At 34.8% G+C, this 22,213-nt stretch overlaps 5 protein-coding genes across 7 annotated transcripts; 1 reads left to right on the forward strand and 4 right to left on the reverse strand.

Moving 5' to 3' along the window:
* Positions 1-120: 120 nt before the first annotated feature.
* On the reverse strand, positions 121-2,994 carry LOC105139123 (NADH--cytochrome b5 reductase 1-like). The gene is made up of 9 exons (XM_011045457.1): positions 2,710-2,994; positions 2,230-2,371; positions 2,025-2,115; positions 1,847-1,924; positions 1,385-1,465; positions 1,200-1,289; positions 1,049-1,114; positions 527-613; positions 121-453 (listed from the first exon to the last, which is right to left on the reverse strand). Exons 1-9 carry the CDS (start codon positions 2,816-2,818, stop codon positions 361-363), a joined length of 837 nt encoding a protein of 278 aa, XP_011043759.1. The 5' UTR covers positions 2,819-2,994; the 3' UTR covers positions 121-360.
* Positions 2,995-3,579: 585 nt separating this feature from the next.
* On the reverse strand, positions 3,580-5,624 carry LOC105139132 (zeaxanthin epoxidase, chloroplastic). Its single transcript, XM_011045467.1, has 5 exons — positions 5,293-5,624; positions 5,081-5,145; positions 4,928-4,988; positions 4,704-4,850; positions 3,580-3,853 (listed from the first exon to the last, which is right to left on the reverse strand). Exons 1-5 carry the CDS (start codon positions 5,549-5,551, stop codon positions 3,723-3,725), a joined length of 663 nt encoding a protein of 220 aa, XP_011043769.1. The 5' UTR covers positions 5,552-5,624; the 3' UTR covers positions 3,580-3,722.
* Positions 5,625-8,489: 2,865 nt separating this feature from the next.
* Positions 8,490-11,626, forward strand: LOC105139140 (laccase-2-like). Its single transcript, XM_011045478.1, has 6 exons — positions 8,490-8,798; positions 8,921-9,072; positions 9,211-9,455; positions 9,826-9,954; positions 10,075-11,016; positions 11,219-11,626. The coding sequence occupies exons 1-6, from the start codon at positions 8,667-8,669 to the stop codon at positions 11,347-11,349; spliced, it is 1,731 nt and encodes a 576-aa protein (XP_011043780.1). The 5' UTR covers positions 8,490-8,666; the 3' UTR covers positions 11,350-11,626.
* A 3,844-nt stretch (positions 11,627-15,470) lies between these two features.
* Positions 15,471-16,563, reverse strand: LOC105139149 (uncharacterized). Its single transcript, XM_011045490.1, has 2 exons — positions 16,168-16,563; positions 15,471-16,053 (listed from the first exon to the last, which is right to left on the reverse strand). Exons 1-2 carry the CDS (start codon positions 16,227-16,229, stop codon positions 15,771-15,773), a joined length of 345 nt encoding a protein of 114 aa, XP_011043792.1. The 5' UTR covers positions 16,230-16,563; the 3' UTR covers positions 15,471-15,770.
* An 847-nt stretch (positions 16,564-17,410) lies between these two features.
* On the reverse strand, positions 17,411-21,849 carry LOC105139153 (BTB/POZ and MATH domain-containing protein 4). 3 transcript variants are annotated; one of them, XM_011045521.1, is made up of 4 exons: positions 21,315-21,848; positions 18,924-19,272; positions 18,536-18,815; positions 17,411-17,895 (listed from the first exon to the last, which is right to left on the reverse strand). In XM_011045521.1, the coding sequence occupies exons 1-4, from the start codon at positions 21,689-21,691 to the stop codon at positions 17,708-17,710; spliced, it is 1,194 nt and encodes a 397-aa protein (XP_011043823.1). In that variant the 5' UTR covers positions 21,692-21,848; the 3' UTR covers positions 17,411-17,707. The 3 variants fall into 3 exon arrangements, with proteins under 3 accessions (XP_011043823.1, XP_011043816.1, XP_011043808.1); XM_011045514.1 differs by having other exon boundaries at positions 21,312-21,848; XM_011045506.1 differs by having other exon boundaries at positions 18,536-19,272; positions 21,312-21,849.
* Between the last annotated feature and the right edge of the window lie 364 nt (positions 21,850-22,213).

Genomic DNA, 22,213 nt, shown 5'->3' on the forward strand with positions numbered 1-22,213 from the left:
TAAAAAATAAAAAATATATTATTTTAATATATTTTTAAATGAAAAACATATTAAAAAAAACTACAATCACGCTCATAAAACGGGTTATAGTATCACATATCCAACAGTCCAGTCCATGTGTATTAACGAGTGATTTCAATTGTAAAAAGGAAAACTACTGTAAATTTAGAGTACATTCGATGCGAAATTCAGATGAAATTTTAAGCAGAAAATGATCAATATAGATCTCTTCAACTTATGTGAAGAATGTCAGCTAACCAGTTTCCCATGAAATGTAACAGAGCTAAATTAATTAATGCATCCTCTTCTTGGAGATTGATTAGCCAAAGGGGAAAGGGGGAAAGAATCTTCATGACGGGCTCAAAACTGGAACTGCATTTGAGCAGTATATCCAAGATCATTAAGGTGGGCTGCCATGGCCTTGTTCATTGGTGGAGGTCCACACCTCAAAATCTGCAATAAGAAGGTTATTGGTTGTCAATGTCAGGGAAGACGGAGAGCAGGGAGGGAGAGGGGGAGAGGATACCTGAACATCAAGTGCAGGTGGCGGGCAGTGGGATTGAATCATTTCCTTGGATATGAACCCCATGCCACCCTCCCATCCTTCTGGAGGCTGAACATGAAATTTGACATAAATATACAGAAGCATCAGAAGTTAGCTTCATGAAACCAGCAAATCATGAATTTAGGAGATTTAGAAAACTCTTCACATTGATAAGGAATGCATCAACCATTGAAGCATCAAGAAAACCACATTAATAATTGGCTTCCTTTTCTAATGCCCACATAAAAAGCTTACAGCAGCTAAATTGCCACTTGCAGTATTAGTTTTGTTTTATTAGCAGTCTTATCGAGATATGCATCTTTCTAACGAGGTGCGGAAAACAAATTTCATTCTTCAACTCAGCGAAGATAACAGAAAAGCAAGCTTTTCAATAAATAACTTGGAATCTATGAAGAGACACGACTTGAAAAGATAGGAAGTAAAAAACTGAGAGATTGCGAGAGACAAAATTAATAGCTGGAAAGAAAAAGAAATAAATAACACCTGATTCAGAACATAGTAGACGTTAAATTGGTTAGAAAAAATGATTGCCAGATTATCAATCTCTTCCTGCAAACAAGCAAACAAAGTGGATTATGCTTATTTAATACATCCAACAAAGAAATGAGAGAGAGAGAGAGAGAGAGAGATTTCCCTTCAAAAGAATGTCCTCATATGTGACATTGGCATAAATAAGATGTATTTTCGTTTTGTCATCTGGGTTTTCTAATATGGCTCTAGTTACCTAAGAAGCCAAAAGAAGAGAGATAAGTAATCAATAAATCAAACTGATAATTTTGGCCAGCTGCAAAATAAAGAGATTGTTTTAAAAATATATACCTGGAACATGGGAGTAATTCCAGTGCCCCCAGCAATCATTCCAAATGCTCTCACTTGGTTAGGTTGATACTTGAAACGCCCCTAGAAAAATCATATAAATACATCTATTACCAACCTTTTGTTATAAAGTTTCAGATAGCAAGTAAGGTGTGATGCGGGCTCTGATAACTGACAAGGTTTATAGTAAATCGGTTGTCAAGAAACCTAACCATTTACGCGTAGCAATGGTCCATATTTAGCAATGGTAGGAACCATATAAATATTGCTCCTCAAAATGGAAAATCAAACTTTCGTAGCAATGGTCCATATAAATGTTGCTCCTCAAAATGGAAAATCAAACTTTCTAGAGTAAAAGAAATCAAAATCACCTAAAAAAATACCAAATTGATCTCATAAAATAGCTGGGAAATGTGGAAAATCCTGAGGCAAAGAAAGGCAGCCGAGGAAAGGAAATAGCTTTACCTTAGGCCCCTTCACGGCCAAGTAATCACCTTCGCGCATTTCACTGAAGTGGTGGGACATCCTACCTTGTGGATACATCTGTTTACATGAAACAACGAAATCGGGATGACAAACCAAAATATTATTTTTGCAATATCATAATGGAATGAACGAACAGTACAGCCGAGAATCAATCAACCTTTATAACTAGTTCAAAGTATCCAATATCAGAATCCAACGTTGTTGGGGTATACGGCTTGACAACTTCTTCACCGACACTATCCTGTCCCCTGTTGATAACAAAAGGTTAGTTTAGTTATTCATCGTATCAGCCAACTGAACACAAAAAAATGGAATTCGCCAATCAGGCATTCGCTATGGTAGAAATTCAAGACAAAGCGAACCTGCAACTCATATGTTGTCCAATTGGCAGTCCCAAAACTGAATTCGGTGTGGGAAGAGCAAATTTAAACTTGGCCACATTATGACTCAGTTCGGTTCTCTTTACAAGTTTATATTCCTTGAAATTTTCAGGGTCCAAGCAACCTATCAAGACATGACAAGGCATTAATCAATTTGCACAAATCCTGATTTATATCCACAAAGCTTTAAGCTTTGACTCCATAGCCAAGATAAGCAATTCTGCATTTACCAATCATAAGAAGCTAAGATTGCTAGTAATTCTAGACAATCTCCAATCCCAACAAATGGATTCTTCTCTTTTTGCACCAAAATTAATCAAACAGCTGATAAATTTGAAAACTTGAGCATTCCTAACACATAATAATTAGACCCACTGAAAAAAACAAAAAAGCTTCAAACTTTATAAACAATCTGCAAAAAGAACAAAAACCCAGATACTAAAATAAAATAAAATAAAATACCTTTAGGCTTCTTGGTGATGTAGAAATAAAAAGCAGTGCCTGCACCAATGGCAACAAGAGCCACAGCAATGCTTATCATTTCCACTCTATGAGACTGAAAAATTTCCATTTTGGATCCAACAGGAAGAGAGAGAGTGTTTTTGCTTCAAAGGGACAAGTTTTTGCCTCTCTCTTCCCTTCTCAGTAAAATTTTGGCTGTTTGGTGGATTCAGGTAGGACTGGCTCATGGAGGTACTTATATGGGTGCATGAGATATTTTCCAAAGTCCTTGCTACATATGATAAGAGCTCCAAAGCATTGAATTTTAGATACTGTTAAGGGTAAAATACATTTTGACCGTATAGATTTACCAATACTCCATTATCATCCTTATACTTTAAAATCTTCAATTATTATTCTTTATTATATAGTTCCTAAAAACTAAAAAGTTCATAATGGAAAATGCACCTTTTTTTCATTTTTCCTATTGTCTCATGTGATAATATAAAAAAAATGAAAAATAAAACTCATAAGTGAAATTTCTAAAGCAAGATTACATAAGATTTTGATTGCTATTTAATGCTTGGATTTTGAAAATCTATATGCTAATCTCTTTACTTTTGTTGACTCCTTGTTTTTTTTTTTATATATAAAAATATAGAGTGGGTTTCTCTAATAATATTTTTGTGATTAAGAAAAAATCAGTATATGTTCAGCTCAACTGATATTAGTGTCTTTGTTTTTCATTAAATGATCTCAGTTAATTTAACCTTTATTTTATATATATATAAAAAAAATAGGTTTTTATGTAACAACGGTTAGCTAAGTTATAATTGTGGTTAACTAAGTTGTGTTGAAAAATAAGAAAAAAAATAAGTATGAACACTGGAATGAGAAAAGTGAAGTAGGATATATAAATTTTATTTCTTAAACGAATTTGGAGAGAAAATTGGAGAGAAATTCAATTCATAGCATTGAAATTTTCTCTTGCTCGTCCTCCAACTATATTTCTTTTACAAATACAACTCTGATTTTTAATCCGTGGTTTCATTGCTCTCAGTTGCGCTACCAATCTCAACTTCGTCTTGAGACTCTTCTGATTTGCTTGGAGCAGATTCTACTTTGGCAAGCTTGGAGACAAGAAACATTGCCAGATGAGTGTCCCCTGAAACAAAAGAAATCGGACATGAGCAAATGATAATGGAACTTCAGGATTCAGGCATTGAACCGTTGCACCGACATTTTCAAATCAAATGCAGAATCATGTCTCAAGAACTTTGCTTAGGTTACATATGCTCAGCTGAAACTGATCTTACAACAACATATGAATGCCTATTTGTTGATATGCACATAATTCTAATAGAAACTTCGATGAATACCAAGTGAGATTCATGAATACAAGTTATATATCCTATGCAGCTCATAGGTTCCAAGATTATAAGCTCAGCAGCTCTCTGGACTCACTCAAGTTTTGACCTGGTTTTAAGAGTAAAATGACTTAGCGTATGGCAAAAGATATAAAATCATGGTTTCTCAATCCCTAGGTTACAACCCTGAACTCATAGACGTATCTGTTAAATGCAACTGTCTGCTAGACGTTCCACATCATAACATCACAATAGCAAAAGAGAACGCAGATTTAAAGTTCAAGTTTCAATTTTAGGCTGACTAACAATTTTTTTCATACTACTGGTTGAGATGAAGGGGAACTGAATTTTGCGTCGAACAATCAAAATGTCAAAACTTTCAGTTTGCCGCAATGATCTAAGTTGTTCAACTAGTTTCTCTGCATAACCTCATATTATGATGTATGAAGAGATTTAAGAACCAAAAAGAGAGCACTTTATCACAACTAATCATGGTTGTCAAACCAAAAAGAGAGCACTTTATATTTAATACTGGTCAGACATAGTTCAGAACTCAAGAATAAAGAACATGGATAAAAGATATATACTGCACTACAATAATTATGCAGAAACACGGGAGAAAATAGTATATCTAGTTAGAGTTTGTACCGAATGTAATACGACTTCCAGGCGATACACTGACAGAAGCTCCAGGTGGCAGCCGTTTCTTATCGATGAATGTTCCATTAGTACTGTCCAAATCTGTGACCACAAGATTTCCTCCCTTGTTCTGAATGCGAGCATGTAGAGCAGACACTGTTCAAATCAGCATGACATTAATAAGGGAAGTCAAAAGTTGGTTGAAGCAATTCACAGACAGGTTGAACCAACACCTGTTGCAACTGGAATCACCATGTCTGCCTTATCGGGGAGGCGGCCAACAGTAACTTCACTCTGGATTAATGGAAGAAAATTGAAGGTTCTTGTTAATTGGTGTATGTTCGAGTAAAATTCAATGACCATGAACAGGGAATAGAGACACTCACAGAAGCTATTTCAAATGCATCTGGCATTTTAACCTTGAAACCTATATGCCCTGAATCCCCATCACCTGTAATTCACATTAGGTACAGCATTGTTTGCTTCAGATTGGGCAACAAACTACATGATCACTAATTGCAACTTAAATCTCATTTATGTGTTGAACAGGAATTTTCATCAATCATCGATTCTTGAAAGAAAAACAGAACTCACTAACCAACGGGTACAAGAAGCCATCTTTCTTCAACATCAGTCAAAGTGCTCTCAGCCCCAGAAGCATGTACAGCACCAAGACTCCTTTGCTTCTTTGCTTTAATCCTAACACCTTGTAGCTGTGTGAAAAAGTTCTTAGGAGACTGAAATATGATTGAATTATGGGCAAGAAGTGAGGCTTTGGAATGAAAGATTGGTGTTGCGAGAGAAGTTGAGCACCCTGGAAGCTTGACATGGGAAAGAGACTGTGTAGTTATGTCCATTTTTGCTAACTCGATGACACTATACAAATTAGCTGTTGCCTTTAATGTTGGTGTGGATAAAAGAGGTTTTGGGTTACAATGTAGTGGAAGCATGTGGCAGCCATTTAATGTCAGGACAAGGATGTGGATAACCACATCTTGATTTCCTTGGATTTTTTTTTGCATCTTTTTACCTCTCTTTGTTCAGAACTCTACTTTTCAGAAAAATCTATCCAATTTGTTCATGGGTCTGTGCCTGGGCCTTATTCATGATGATTTTGATCTCAAGTTTTCAAGTTCAGATCATCCTGCCTCTTCCAAAACTTTGAAGATGCTCTAACAATAATAAAAATATGTAATATTTGAAAAATAATTAAAGACACTACAAATATTTAGAATCAATTTTTTCTTATGATAAAAAGAAAAAAAAACAATTTCTTATTGATAACCTCGGAACCAATTTATCCCAATCGTATGTAAATTCCATGGGAAACTCCAGCTGGGTAGAACTCGCACAATCGACTTGGCTCGTTAATCCCAATCTTTTTCATTTTTATCTTGGTTTGTGTTTTGTTTAAAAATATATTAAAATTATTATTTTAAATTATTTTTAGTATTAATATATCAAAAATATTTAAAAATATTATTTTTGGTATTAATATATCAAAAATATTTAAAAATATAAAAAATAATTTTTTTTGAAAAACTATATTTTCTACACTGCCTAGAAGAGGAAGGTTCTCCCAAAAATTTTAATTTTTTTTTGTTTTTTTAAAATAAAATTTTATTTTTATAGTTTTATATCTTTTGATGTATTAATATCAAAAATAATTTTAAAAAAATAAAAAAATATATTTTAATATATTTTTAAATAAAAAATATTTTGAACCACCACCATTTTCATAGTAAAAAAAACTTTAATATTGGAATTCAAACCCACCACCATTTCCATAATAAAAAAAAACTTTAATATTGGAATTCAAACCTGCGTTGATCCTTGGCCATAAAAAGAACTGCGCTAATGAATTTCCACTGGTTCATGAATTGCAGTATACATCTTTTGCAACTTCCATATTTAGCAAAAGCTAGCTGATAGGAAAGCTATTAATTAATCAATCTGGACCTGGTAGCTTGATTTCATTGTTAATATTAGTTTTGGTAACTTCTATGATGTTTTATCAGTCTGAATCCCATCTCCTTATGTTATGATGTGGTTAATTCTAATAAAGATTTGACAATGAGTTCTTTCAAGGTTAGGATTGGTTTGAACTTAGCCAGTAATGGAAATCATTGTGACTGTTTTTTCCCCCATTAATTAGGATTAAAACATATTCCTGTAAATATGTGCTTAGGTTTATTTTCTAGCGTGCCAAATTGTGAGATTTTGTGAGCTATTATTGATTTTGTAATTATATGCAAGTGTTATCAAATGATCCATGCATTGCTTCATTGTTATCTCCAATACACACTTATGCATTGCCATTGATGCCACTACGTACTCAAGGCCAAGCAGCTGGTTGGATCTATGCTATCTCTCTGGGACTTGCATGTGGAGTTTTTATCTATGTCGCCATCAACCATATATCTCATAGCTAAAGGATTCCAACCACAAGCTAAGTTGTACTTCGACACACTTCATTCTTCAAGTTTGTTGCTGTGTTCCTTGGGGTGGGAGTTATTGCAGTTGTTATGATTTGGGATTAATGAAAATAATTCTGCTTAATGTCCATGCAGACATTTGAAGAAAATATATGCGTGGCTGCAGACTGGGACTCCGTTTTTCCTTCGTTTGTAGTCACAACGTTAATTAAACACAACATTCTAACTACTTCAGGCAATTCATGCATGCATGCATGCTTAAGCCATAAAGATTATAAGCACCAACTTAAAATAAAATCCTTCCTGTATATGATTTGTCCACTGCTGAACTTGAAGTTTACTAAGATCTTAAGCGTGCGTTAATGTTTTTGGTTGCTACATTCTAACGGTCAGGGCTATAACATGCGATTCGCATAAAATGGACGCCTCAACGGTTAACTCGTACATGATATTAGTTACTTCTAATTAATTCGTTATAATTGTAACTTCATGTTTAAGAATATCAAGAGATTAATTGCTATGCTATTCACAGAAAGAAGTGACTATACATGTTGAACAAACTCAATATTCTCTATATATCGATGATCATTCTTTTGTTGCTTGGAAGTAAGGTGGATCAGATGTCCTCCTCTTCCTTGGCTTTGTGATTTTTCAAGTGTGGTTGACACATGGGTTATCACCAACCACTGTACATGTCCCACAGTCCCAGTGAGTGCGTAAGTCTTGTATGAAAATGATCATTAGCATGGAACGTTAAACTCACTAAAAAACAACATGTTCAAGGGAAAATGGGATCTCTTTGATTGCCCTAGCCATCCACAACAACGGTTTGATCTTCGAATTCTGTAGCTGAATAAGATAGCGGTTTCCATTTTTATTTACAGAAACGGAGCGCCCCCAATATATATATCCTTGGAACATAGGTTTTGGCATGGCTATGATAATCTTTCCCATCCCTCATATTCTCCTAATTTTTTGGTGGAAGATACATTTCATCACTTGTTGTGGTAATAATATACAAGTCAAATTTCATTTACAAGCAAGCATGCGATTTGTTTATAGGTTTTTGAGGAAAATTTTCTACGAGAAGAGTTTTCAATAAAAAGGGTTACTTAAGAAGAAGGAAAATAAATGCCATGCTGACATTTCTTTCGATTAACCAGTAATGGTAAATATTTATGTAATTAACAAGTTGAGGCTATTATCCACCATATTATTCAAACTATAGCTAAAGCACAGGTAAAATTAACTAATTAATTGACTTTGTTTACACTCCAAATCAAACATGAACCGACAGTAGGTAACTCTCTCTCTCTCTCTCTTGTCATATCTGAGACATCTGATTACCTAATCAACCAGACACTACTGCTCTAACTATAAGCTATTTGCCTATATAGACACCCTCCACTGGGTCTAATGATCATATAATTCCAGTAAGAGAAGCAAAGTTTTGAGTTTCACCACTAGTACCTAGCTCCTTTCTCTATCCATCTTTCTACCAAGTAGCAGATTCAACTTCACTTTTGGTACGTAAAGAATGGGTGCTTCAGTCCCTGCATCGCCAGAAATTCTTCTGACAATTCTACTCTTTGCTATGAGCTGCCTCTGGGCGTTTCCTGAGGTTGCCGGTGCAAAGCATGCAGGCATTACGAGGCACTACAAGTTCAACGTAAGTGTGTGTGTGTGTGTGTGTACTCAGCTAAGCATTTAATTATATGCTTTTGTCCGGCTAGCTAGCTCATCATCATGTTCATATGCAAGTAACATTTGTTAATTGTCATTTTCTTTCAGATAAAACTGACAAATGTCACCCGCTTGTGCCACACTAAGAGCATGGTGACTGTTAATGGGAAGTTCCCGGGGCCTCGCGTAGTGGCCAGAGAAGGTGACCGTTTAGTGGTGAAGGTGGTCAATCATGTTCCAAATAATATCAGCATCCATTGGTATGAAAGTGATCGAGTTTTCTGTTGTATGGTACTGTTATTCATGGATTGATTAACAATGATATGTAGTTAAATTATATCTATATTTGGTGCTAATTAATACTAACGTCTACTTTTGGTGATGACTGAATTGAACAGGCATGGAATTCGACAACTTCAAAGTGGATGGGCAGATGGGCCAGAATACATCACACAATGCCCTATTCAAACAAACCAGACTTATGTGCACAACTTCACTGTTACAGGACAAAGAGGAACTCTCTTCTGGCATGCTCACCTCTCATGGCTTAGAGCTTCTGTCTATGGACCCCTTATCATCTTCCCTAAGCGCAACGTTTCTTACCCATTTGCCAAACCCCACAAGGAAGTGACTATCATGCTGGGTAATTATTTACTTTTTTTTTTTTTACCTTTTCTTCGTATATTCTAGGATTAAATATCCAGTCTAAAAAATCCAATCAAAACCGATTTTATTTTCAAAATTCTGAACCAAGGGACCAAATCAATCAGGTGCATTCTAGTTTTATTTTTTAAAAACAGAATAAGTATCTAAATGGGTTTTCTTTATTTGATTTCTCGGTTCGAATTTCTAAAATTTTCTAAACAAATCTTCTGATTTAATTTCTCAAGTTGATTTTTAAAAAAAATTATATTGATTTTTACAAATATTCTAAATAATTCAGTTATTTTACTCACCGGCTGTTATCAGTCAAACAAGCTAATTAAAAAGGCATTTGATTGAATAAACCACAGGAGAGTGGTTCAATGCTGATACTGAGGCCGTGATTAGCCAGGCTTTACAGACAGGAGGGGGGCCAAATGTATCTGAAGCCTACACCTTTAATGGACTTCCAGGTCCATTGTACAATTGCTCAGAAAATAGTAAGTGATCATAACTCTTTTGATCACCCAAATTGATACTTGAAAGCTTATTTTACACAAACACAAACACAAACACAAACTTGGACATTTGTTTTTGTATCATATGTTTATAACTTGCAGAAACATACAAGCTAAAGGTGAAGCCAGGAAAGACATATCTTCTCCGATTGATCAATGCTGCACTCAATGATGACCTCTTTTTCAGCATTGCAAACCACACCTTCACCGTTGTTGAAGTGGATGCTACTTACGCGAAGCCTTTTGAGACCAACCTTTTGGTTATCACACCAGGACAGACCACAAATGTTCTTCTGAAGACCAAACCCATTGCCCCCAATGCATCATTCTACATGTTAGCAAGACCATACTTTACTGGCCAAGGCACATTCGACAACACAACTGTTGCAGGGATACTCGAGTATGAAACTTCTTCAAATTCGACAGCTTTTAAACCAACCCTTCCTCCGATTAATGGTACAAATTTCGTCGCGAATTTCACAAGAAAACTTCGCAGTTTGGCTAATTCTCGATTCCCGGTTAATGTCCCTCAAACAGTAGACAAGAAATTTTTCTTCACAGTTGGTCTGGGAAACAGCCCGTGCCCAAAAAACCAGACATGTCAAGGGCCTAATGGCACGAAATTTGCAGCTTCTGTTAACAACATCTCCATGGCTCTCCCTTCATCAGCACTCCTTCAATCCTATTTTTTCAAAAAATCAAATGGGGTTTTCACCTCTGATTTTCCAAGCTCTCCTCTCCATCCATTCAACTACACAGGGACCCCACCAAATAATACTTTTGTGGCCAATGGTACCAAGCTTGTAGTGGTACCATTTAACACAAGTGTGGAGGTAGTGATGCAGGGCACTCGCATTTTCGGTGCTGAGAGCCACCCTCTCCATCTTCATGGCTTCAATTTCTATGTTGTTGGAGAAGGGTTTGGAAATTTTGATCCAAATAATGACCCCAAGAACTTTAACCTTGTTGATCCTGTTGAAAGGAACACTGTTGGTGTGCCTACTGCTGGTTGGGTGGCAATTCGTTTTCATGCAGACAATCCAGGTTCGTAGCACTATTTATTAATAATGATAATGATAATGATAACAATACTAATTAATAAATTAAAGCATACCCTTTCCTTTTTCGTTCTGTTATTTTTAGGATTTTCATTTATTCCACTAATGTTTTCTTAATCATATCAACATTATATTATCCACAAAAAAAAAATCATGTCAACTTTATTAATGTGTTGTGACGCATGCAGGAGTATGGTTTATGCACTGCCACTTCGATGTCCATTTGAGCTGGGGGTTAAGGATGGCATGGATTGTCTTGGATGGAACACTTCCCAGTCAGAAGCTCCCTCCTCCACCATCTGATCTTCCCAAGTGTTGACCAATGCTAGCTATGATCATGATTTTTTCTTCTGGGTTGCAAATTCTAACTTAAAATTTTGTGTTGCTGCTGCTTTCCTATAATGTTTTCGTTGAAAAATTGTTAGTTGCCCACCAGCATTCCTATTGGATTTCTCTGTATCTCTGGCTTTCCATTCTGATCAAAAGCTGACTATCGAGTTCACTGGAAAAGAAAACGTGGAGGAGATTTTGTAATATATTACAGAGTTCATTGCGCTCTTCTTTGGAGCATAAATAAAAACTGTTCATTGATGAAATAACAACCCTCTCTCTCACTCATCTCATTTTGTCAAAGTATATATCCTTAATTCACCAATGAGCGTTTACTGGAGCATGAAAAACTGTACTTTTGACACGTCATATATACCCTTGTCTCTCAATTTTTTATCCGTGAAAAAAAATGAAATTTATTGTACGTTCTGTTTATGTTTATTAACTGGAAACTAATTTTATTTTAAAAGTAAATTTTAAAAAATTATATTTTAAAAAAATAAATTATTTTATGATGTTTAGTAATGTAATAAAAAATAAATTAAAAAATATTTTTCAGTATTTGGTTATATCATAAAAAATAAGTTGAAAACTAAGTTATTAATATTTTATTTTTTTCAAGTTTATTAAAATAACGAGAAACAAATCTTACAAGTTAAAAAGTTGAATAAGAAAGAAATTGAAAAAAAATATAATTTCATAAATTATCTCAAATAAAATAAATAATAATCAAAAATAGAAATCAAATCTAAAAAATAAAAAAATAAAATATGAAGAAATTAAAATAATAATAAATAATATTTTATAAATTATTTCAAATAAAATAAGTAACAATCAAAAGAATGATGATCAAATTTGATAGATAAAAAATCTCAATAAAAAAATGATAAGGAAAAAGCAAATAATAATTATAAAAATAAGGACCACGGTTAATATAAAAATTAAATTTTAAAATATAAAATTCAAAAATAAATATTCAAAACAAAATATATATAGCAATAAAAAGTTTGATGATCAAATTTGATATAATCAGTAAATAATGATATTTCTAAATTTTTCACAACTTATAGGAAGTGTTTTGAGTCTAAATTTTTCAGAAAAATACTTTTCTAAAAATTAAATCAAATTTTTCTTTGACTGAAAAGTACTTATGACAAACAAACATAAAAATAATTTTAAAATAATTTTTCAAATTTGTTTTTCAAAATTTTTTAAAAAATTATACTAATAGCAAGTAAAGCACAACAAAATACTTATCTTCGTAATATTTACAGTAAGTTCAATGAAAAAAAAAACAGTGTTATAATTTGTATGTGTTCTTAGAATGTATTAACAATCAAACGCACGTAAATATATTTGTAAATTAAGAAATTAATACATTGTTTTTTTATTATTTTATTATAAATATTAATTTCAACCATAAATTTTTAAAAAACACCTCTAAATATACTTTTTGTTAAACAATAACTTTAATTATAATTTTAACAAAACATATATTTTAATATTCAAATCATTTTATTTTTTAAATCACAAGAAAAAAGCTACAATTAATTACACAAGTGTCATCTAACTGTTTATTGAGAGGGAAAGTGGGAGAGTTTATTGACTAGGTTCGTCGTTTCAGAGGAACTGTTCTTTGCTTTTTTATACTAGTGGAAATTGAAGCGTAGAAGCTGGAAATTATTCAAAAAGCAAATGCTCAAGATTCATGCCCAATGAAGCCAAAATGAGAGCTATATCCATGAACATTCGTCTCCGCAAACCAATATTTTCGTGAACTGCATGAATTGTTGAAAAGGTTACATGATGCGCTTACACTCACTCTCTCTGTGTCCAGCTTGTTTATCATTTTATTTGTTTCAATCATATCAGCCTCAGTTTCCATGCTGTATCAGGTGAATTCATGGGAAGGTTCTCATTTAAGAGACTCCAAGCGGTGGAAAGGATATGAAGAAACGATCGCGTAATTTCCATTTGAAATTTCAGCAATTGTGCCCGCCTGGACCATTTACAGTTTCTTTCGATCCTCCGGGACCTGTTGATCCAAGGATGCTTTGACCTAATCTCAAAGCTGATGGCAATTTTTAGACAGTTGTCATAAAGCGAATGTGAAATAGGATGATTCTCGTGCATTGAAAAAACTTGAAAACTAATGTAGATACGCATTGGATTACTATAGATTATAATAGTAGGGTTACTTCTTCTTTTTTCTAAGCTGAAAAATAAGATGAGCTTCTCTCAGAGGTAAAGTGATCTTTGCATGAGGTTAATTTGTTTAACAAAATGGTTCACAGCAACAAAGACATTATTTTCAGTGTTTTTGCTAGAGAAATGCAAGAGTAAGAGGAGTGCACCGCATTGCCAAAAAAAAAAGCCTAAACCTCTAAGGTGCCATTCTAACTTAACATTGTAAGTGTATACGGAAAAGGCCACTGAATCAAAGAATATAATGTAAACCTTGATGGATTCTGCAAAATAATATGTTGAACAACGTAATGCATCGATCAAATTAATGTCTAAATGCATACCCTTTATATGTTTTTGATCTTGTTATGGAAGAAGAGAAAGGCATAGCATGAGAAAGAAGAGACTATAGGGAAGCCTAGGTTGACTTCCTGAAAAACTAACAAAAAGCTTTCATGTAGAAACCTTCCTGAAATGCTCAGGCAAGTCATCCTTGGCTTCCACACAAGATCACTCTGATCCTCATATTAGACCTCTCTTCTCTCAATTCATATATATGCTACAAATGCAATGCCAATTCTACATGTCGAAGTCTTTATTTATAGGCCACGAAAGAATAGAAAATATCACTTTTATATATGCTCTACATATATTCTTGAGGATTTCTCTGATTTCATTGCATTTTATGCAACTCAACATTACACTATTTGAATGCTCATAATGGGAAATATTCCTCCAGATTATATCCCTCTTAAAGGTTCTGCAAGAATTTATGCAGAAAAGGGGATGATTATCAACTTGAATGAATTGATTTCGTCGACCCCTCGCATCCTCCAAAGGCTATTGATAAAATATATACATATTCATGCATATAGTTTATCTGAACAAATTAATAGTCTTGCTTAGTCTTTATAGGGCCATAACTGATCATCATAACACCACGATGGTTTGGTTTTGATCATTTTGGAGATATATACGACAATTGTTGGGACTGGAATCTTAACTAGGGCTGTTAGTTAATTAGGATGAGTGCTCTGGGATAGATGCTGTTTCAAGGCCTAACTCCTGCCCTTACCAGACAAAGGCACTCCTGCTCTTACGAGACATGCATAATAAAATTCTCTTAAATAGTGAATTTATATATTTTTAAAATATAAATTATCTTGATTTTTTTATATTGAAACAGTAACTAAATGCTACAATAAAAAAAAACACATTTGATTCCCTAGATTTATCTAAATGATATATATATATATGCGCGCGCGTGTTCAATATAGCTAGGATCCCTTTCCATGGCAGCTCCAAATAGTCTTCGCCTCCTTTCTTTCTTTTTTTCCAGTCAGCTCAAATGATACATATGTAAAATGTTGATCAAGATGAGTGAAGTTTATGTTGCACTCGGAACATTCATGATTAAGAAGAATTAAAAGGTGGAGAAGATATTGTGTGTGTTTGGTAAAGCAGGTTTTTTAAAAGTATTTTTAATTGAAAATATATTTAAAATGATTTTTTAAAATTTTTTACATCAACATGTTAAAATTATTGGAAAAATAATTAAAAGAAATAATTTAACATTCTTTTTAAGTAAAAATCAATTAAAAAACCTTTAAAGAATAATCTTATCTGCAAAAACAAACACATATTTAATATTATTGCATAATTTTAGACCTAACAAAGGATTTAGAATTATATATATATATATAGATAGATTGCCAAGGTTATTTATGATTGTGACTAGCTTTAGCTGATAGATGACAACCCTTTTCAGAAATCGTGACTTTTAGGGCATATAGATGGAAAGATGAACCAGTCTTAAATTAAGGTCAACACATGTGCCACTGTACAAGAATGTTCTGTTCTAGTTGACTGTCTTTACAAGCTCGCACCCATCTTATTCGATTATTCCGTCTGTTTTTCTTCTTTTTCTCTTCAATTTTTTTTTTTTTAAATGGGAATTGATACTTTCAAGTTTTTGGGATGCAAACAGTTCATAAGCTTTTCAGTAAGAAGCAATGGGAATTGGTCTCTGTTTTCCCCTGTTAAAAAGGGCTGAAAAATGAGAAGGTAATGAAGCAACAAACAAACAGGTTAATGATAATCCACAATTGAATTGTTCAAGCCGGCCGTACTCTTTAAACAAATCAAAATTCTTCTGAAAACCAGTAAGAGAATCAAGAATTAGGCCCCAAATTTTGCTCATAATTAACATCTTCTCCTTTCCCACCTCTAATCTGCTCCACCATCCTTCACTTTAAGGACTGGCTTTTCAGCAGTACTCGATACAGCATCATCCTTATCCTTCACCATAACAACTGGCTTTTCAGCAGTACTCGATAAAGCTTCATCTATATTTACAGAGGCTTCTTGATTAGTAACACATGATTCATCATCGTTTATTTGTATCTTCTTTCTTCTACCTCTGCAGGTTCTCTTAAATCTTGGATTTCTTGTATCGAGTCTTCTATGCCAACTCAACATGCTAAGAACCTTACCACATATGGAACACGACCTGCAGTCCATTAAATACAATCATAGATATAATTAGAAATTAATTGCCTTTAATTAGCCTTGTCAATAACAATAGTAAAACAATAATTATAAGAACCTGTGTAATTATACTCACACGGAATCTTCTTGGCAAAAAGTTGGGCAACGTCTAGTGCATGAACCGCACCAAAGCAGCATAGCGGTAATCACTATGAATTTGATAAGTCAAAAAATTGTGGATGTGGATGTATGGAGGAGACAAAATTAAAGAAAACTCAGTCTAATTAAAGATTAATTTTGGTATGTTATGCGATTGGTTGGGGGTGCGTATTAGGATATATATATACAGGAGTCTTAGTTCCTTGGGGAGGAAGAATTTCCAGCCAGGGTTTGGCTCCGCTAGGGTTTACTTGGTCATCGACCTTGAATATTCATTAAAAGAGCATGGAAATGATTAATTATGGATTTGTTTAGGATATTAGACATGGGCCATGGATCCTCGAGAAAGAGTTCTTTGCACGTAGCTGGAAGCCTACAGGAGCTTCGAGGAGGTAATAGAAAGAGTTCTTTGCACGTAGCAGGAAGCCTACAGGAGCTTCGAGGAGGTAATTAGAGTGATTATTAGGCTAGCTAGGATGTAAGACTATAGATAGTCAAAGGTGTTTCAGCATTCATTCGAGTAAAAAGCTAAATAATAAAACAATAAACATTTCCCAGAAACTTTTTAACCTTCTAATGCTTTAATAATTGGTCGCTAATTGCTTTACAAATATCCTCTTTTGATTTATTTCCTCTTTTATTGAAACCGAAACCATAGTTACCAAATTTAAATTTGATAGACTGAAGGATTAACTCAATGACTTGTCAATCCGAAGCCTAACCCCAGCTTGGTTTGCTTTCAAATCAAGTTCAAAATTAACCGGGTAACCTCATGAGATATAATATAATATAATTGATTTGATTAAATCTAATTCAGATATAATTGTGTCAACTTTAATTATTATTATTTTATTATCTTAAAAAAACTTAAGTCGTTTTTTTTTAAGTTTTTTTTTTATCCTCTCTCTCTCTATATATATATATAAACACACCAGATCCCACCAAAGCCAAGATTGATTAACTGTGCTTGCTATACGGTGAATGCTGGTTACTTTCGAATCTCTCCCATCCCCTGAGACCTGAAATAAATCCATGCAGCAGACTTGGTTTAAAGCATACACCAAACATGAATTGAAACCAACACACCAGCAGCCACTGAACAGGAACATTCTCTAGAGCTGCTCTAAGCAGGCATGGCGACAAATGCACTTTGTGCTCCTGCTCGACGAGTCCAAACATGGAAAAAGGGAGTAAAATGTGCAGAAAGGAAAGGAATTTCTAGTAATTAAGGCTGTTTCTCTCTATTTGAGAAACACAGAATTTGTTAGCATGTTAAAAGGGAAAAGGGAAAGGGAAAATTTCACAAGCCATGTTCCATACATACTCAGAACATGAGTAAACAACACAGCTTATGGTTATCAACATGACAGCTTACAATACATACCCGCAATCTACCACCAGTTCAAACTGAAAAACATGGCAGGCCCTCCTATGTTACACAACGTTTTTTTGTTTTCTATTCTGCATTTTTTTCCGTCATCACTCTCATTTACAAAGATCAGCTGGATGTCCAGATACTAGGTTCTTTGTCTGACTCTTCGGCCAGTGGTGTCACAACCATCTGAAAGCTGGGCCCATACACTCCGCGACTTTCCGCCTTCACTGCTGCAATCCTCCTCACAACCTGCCACCGTCTTCAGTAACTCTGATTGTAGTGACGGGCAGTTCTCCTTGAGGTAGGTAAAGCCATCTGACCGCATTACAGCTGCAGTAATGATGCCCAAAGGAGATGAGAAAACCGTATCAAGCACCATCAATTCATCATATATTGAACAATGAGGCATATCTATAAATCTCAAATTTCCACCTGTGCAGTTCATGAATAAAAGGAGATACCGATATATAATGTACACCTGTGGTTCATAGCAATAGTTTGCATTATGTGATGCTTTCAAGTTTCAAGTGAAAACCTTGACACAATACTCCAGTGGGAACATTTGCTTCCCTCATAAATACCACGTCATTTACTTCAGTCCTCATTCCTCATTATCTTCCCGTACAAGTTGGGCACACTATGAAGAGCAGCATTTTAGATGTGCGAATTTAAGACAATTTTGCCTGGCTACACAGATGTATGAAGTGGAACATGATTGCCAAGCAGTTAATTTATGCCCTCCAAAGCTACATCAAAACAAGGTTGATGTGAGGTCCTTCTCCTACCACCACCAAGTGATGACTTGGCAACATATTTATGCAGAGGACTTATTTTTATACAGTCCTTCACAGCTAGATTTCACAAAGGCCCTTAGCCTATCCCCTCAATTGACACTGTTTATTTTGACAGTCATACAATTCTCTAAATAATGAATGGTAAGGGAAATTCAAAAGGGGAGACTAGAAATTACCTGCAAGGTTTTCAGCAGCGAATTTTAGGCAAACAGCTTTTAACTCTGTTGCGTGATGACAGTCAGCCAAGGCAAGGATGCTGGAAACAGAATTCACAGATATATCCTTGCAGAGATGAGACTCGCACATCAGTCTGAGTCTGTCCAGACCATACCTGTCTGCTGCAGCTAGCAGCTTTGTTGTTAATGTTTCAGACACGGAGCAGTCAGAAGAAGAGCTAGAAGTTGCCATGTCCACATCTTCAGTGAGAGTATCTCGGTATATGAAGTGCAACATAGCCTGGAGGGAATCACATAAGGAAATAAATAAACACAGAAAACCAACAAGAACACAAATCCTGACCCAATATGCCTTTAAAAGATTCGATCTTATGGGAATAAAAATCACCTTGAAAACCATAGGTTCTAGATCAGAAATGACAATCTCTTGTTCATCTTCCTCTACGCCATCATCAAAAAATTTAGATCGAAAAAAAGGAGATCGGGCAGACAACACCAACTTATGAGCATGGAATTTTTCCCCTGCCACATTAAAAATAACATCTGACCCTTCCATATTGTCGAGCAGCATGCCAAAATGAGCTCCTATATCAGACTCTGGAACCTGAATTGAGTTTAACTGGGAACAATTTGTTGCAGAAACTACTACTCCAACAGTACAATTAATTTTCAAGCAATCATTCTTAAGGTAATCCGATGTTTCAAGCATTGCTCGTCTGAAAAATCGCTTGTAACCCCTACATTAAAGAAAACAAGACAGTATAAACATCTAAGTCCAAAAGTTGCCATTGAATCATTTCAAAATAAGGACCTAGCCTGTCTCAAATATATATCTCAAAAATCAGGAAAATTGGGACGTTGAAATTCAAATATATTGAACATTTTACACATCCACACCAAGCAGAAGGAGGCAAACATACAAAGGAAATAATAGAGATAAAGCAGGGAAGAGGGTAAGAAAAGGGGGCCACTTAAATAAAATGAATCAAAATTCTAGTCTTAACTCTCAAGTCAACGCAAGGAAGATGGCATAAATGCAGAAGAAACAAAAATAAAAGATTAGCCATGACTATTGCTGAAGCTATGCAAAATCATACTAGAAAGCTGGGATAGAGCCCTGGTACCATAAAGGTGCACTATCAGTGCTTTCTGTTTCTGACAGTTAATTAAACTTCAACACCTGTTCACAGAAAGTATACATAGAGAAGGTGGAACACTCTGAAGAAAAATAATTATCAAAGGAATGAAAACATTAAAGAGAAAGAAAACAAGAAAGTTAAATAGAGGAAAAGCAAGATGCAAAAGAAACCAAATCCAAAGACTTCAAAAGTGTTTTGGAGTAAAACATATAATAGGAGTGCCCAGATTATCTAACAAACTCAAAGTAAGATGCTCAACCACAAGCTCCACATCACACAGTGGAATAACATCCCAAGTTCGAGGTGCTCTTCTTTTCCTAATCATCAATGCCAAACATCCATCAATTAGAGAGCTGATTTACATTTTCAATTGTATAAGTTCTCGAAAATCTTTTCAAGGTAAATATAAACATTGATGAGCCTAACCCTTATAAGCTAGAATGGAATGTAAAGAGAGAGAATATTCAGCACCCTAAAATGTTCCTAAATTTTCAGAAGAGTCAAGCAGCATTTAACAGTCTATGTTAGCTGGTGTGTACTTTCTATACTTAAAGAATGATTTCTACAGAAGGCATGCTAATCACAGAGTTGTTACAGAAGTAAAAGATGTCATTTCCATCTTAATATGGATCCATGACTACTATGACCTCTATGATTTGAGAATTGGAGACAGCATCACAGAGATTAGTTATACCTTAAAAATTAATGGAGTGAAGAACAGGTTGTGAATTACAAACAATATCCCTTCAAATTCAGTAGAGGTGTAGAACCTGGACTTCACTGACTAAAGATCTCCTTACAGGTAACTTTTTTCAATTCAAAGAACACCATCAAGCTTATAGGAATTAGCCCTTTAGCTCTATGCTATAGGACAAAAAAAATCTTCCCCAAAGGAAAAGAAATTCTACACATCACATGATGTCTGATTAACCAATAGCACAAATTCAACCATGAATAATTAATACAGACACCAGTTAGACCAAAAGGCATTCAATATACACCCCAGAATATCACCATAAAAAATGCTTCAGAAATTCTAAACATATTAACAGAAAAAACACAAACTAGAGCAGTATCTATATGCTCTCTCACAATATATTCCTTTTCTCTTCCTCATTAAATAAACCCAACAAAGGAACAATGCTATTCAACATCAACAACACCTAACGTATCACTTGAGCATTTCTATATAGAACTATTTCATCAAACTTCATCGAAAAGCAATGAATCAACCACATACCAAAACAATACACCATTTTAACCGGGTAACACAATCCAACCAGAACCAAATTTTTACATGAAAAAACAACTTGGACACCACAATTCTTCTTGCTTGTCATCTCACATAAGCTAATCACATAAAAAAACTATAAGAAAACCAATCCTATGCAACATATCAAGAGCTAACCCTCTCAAAAACCAATCAAACACACCATCACCCACATTAACAGAAAGAAGCGCTCTTTTCAACACCAATTCAAATTACCACACGCGATCGCAACAATCAACTATCATTCTCCTCACGCAACCCCATTACTTCTAAAAAAATCAATCAAACAAACAAAACACAAAGCAGCCACTTCAAAAAAATACCAAAAAAAAACACGAAATTTAAACTCAAAAATCAAATTTATTACCACATACTACCGCGATACTTCAACGTATAAGGCCCACCCTCAAGCGACCGATCAAAATGACTATGAACTTTATGTTTCCCTTTCCCACTTTGATCAACAAGCGTCAATTCAAACAAAGCCCTAACATCCGTCCCCTCGCTAGCCAACGCGATAAAAACGGACACATAAGCTGAATGATCTTCCGGATTTTTCCCATCTGGGTAAAAATAAATCGCCCATTGATCCCCTCCCACCGTAAAATTATCGCTCGCGATGTGCTTTCCTACTCCCATTCCTTTCGCCAGTGAATAGCCTTGTATTACGAACTTGTGAGAGCCGTTTACCGTTTCGGTTACGGACCGGGAGGTTGTGGGCGAGACCAGTGGGTTCGGTTCGGTCATCTTGACAGATTGTTGTTCATGCAAATTAGGGTGTATCTTTTTTTACGATTGCAGAGAGACTGGGGATTTTACAGGGAGGAGGAGGAGGAGGAGGAGGAGGGTCTAGATTCTAGAACTCTCTAGTTGAGCGGATAAAAGGGGGTGGTAGAAATGACTGTTGCTGGCTTTAAGGAAATTGATTTTGGTGACGTGGTGGTGGTTTATTGGGTGGATGATGGTAAGAAAGTCAATATTATTAAACCAATCCGGCCTGAAAATTAATCCGATCCAAGGGGGGCTTATGAAAATTAACTGGAACTCCATGTATATATAATTCTTGAATTGCTTAAAAATTTTAAAATAATATTCTTTTAAATTAATTCAAATTAAATTGTTAACTTTGAAGAAGGTTGTTTTTTGAGTTTCATGGTGTAACGGTTACCTTGTTTATGTTATTAAACAAAGGATTATTTATCGTGGGGTCACAGGTGTTTCATAATTAATTAATAAAGAGGCAGAGCCAATTTTCTTATGCTTATAGGC

The sequence above is a fragment of the Populus euphratica genome, unplaced genomic scaffold, assembly GCF_000495115.2.
Source record: "Populus euphratica unplaced genomic scaffold, PopEup_1.0 scaffold3.1, whole genome shotgun sequence".
In the NCBI taxonomy this organism is placed as follows: domain Eukaryota; kingdom Viridiplantae; phylum Streptophyta; class Magnoliopsida; order Malpighiales; family Salicaceae; genus Populus; species Populus euphratica.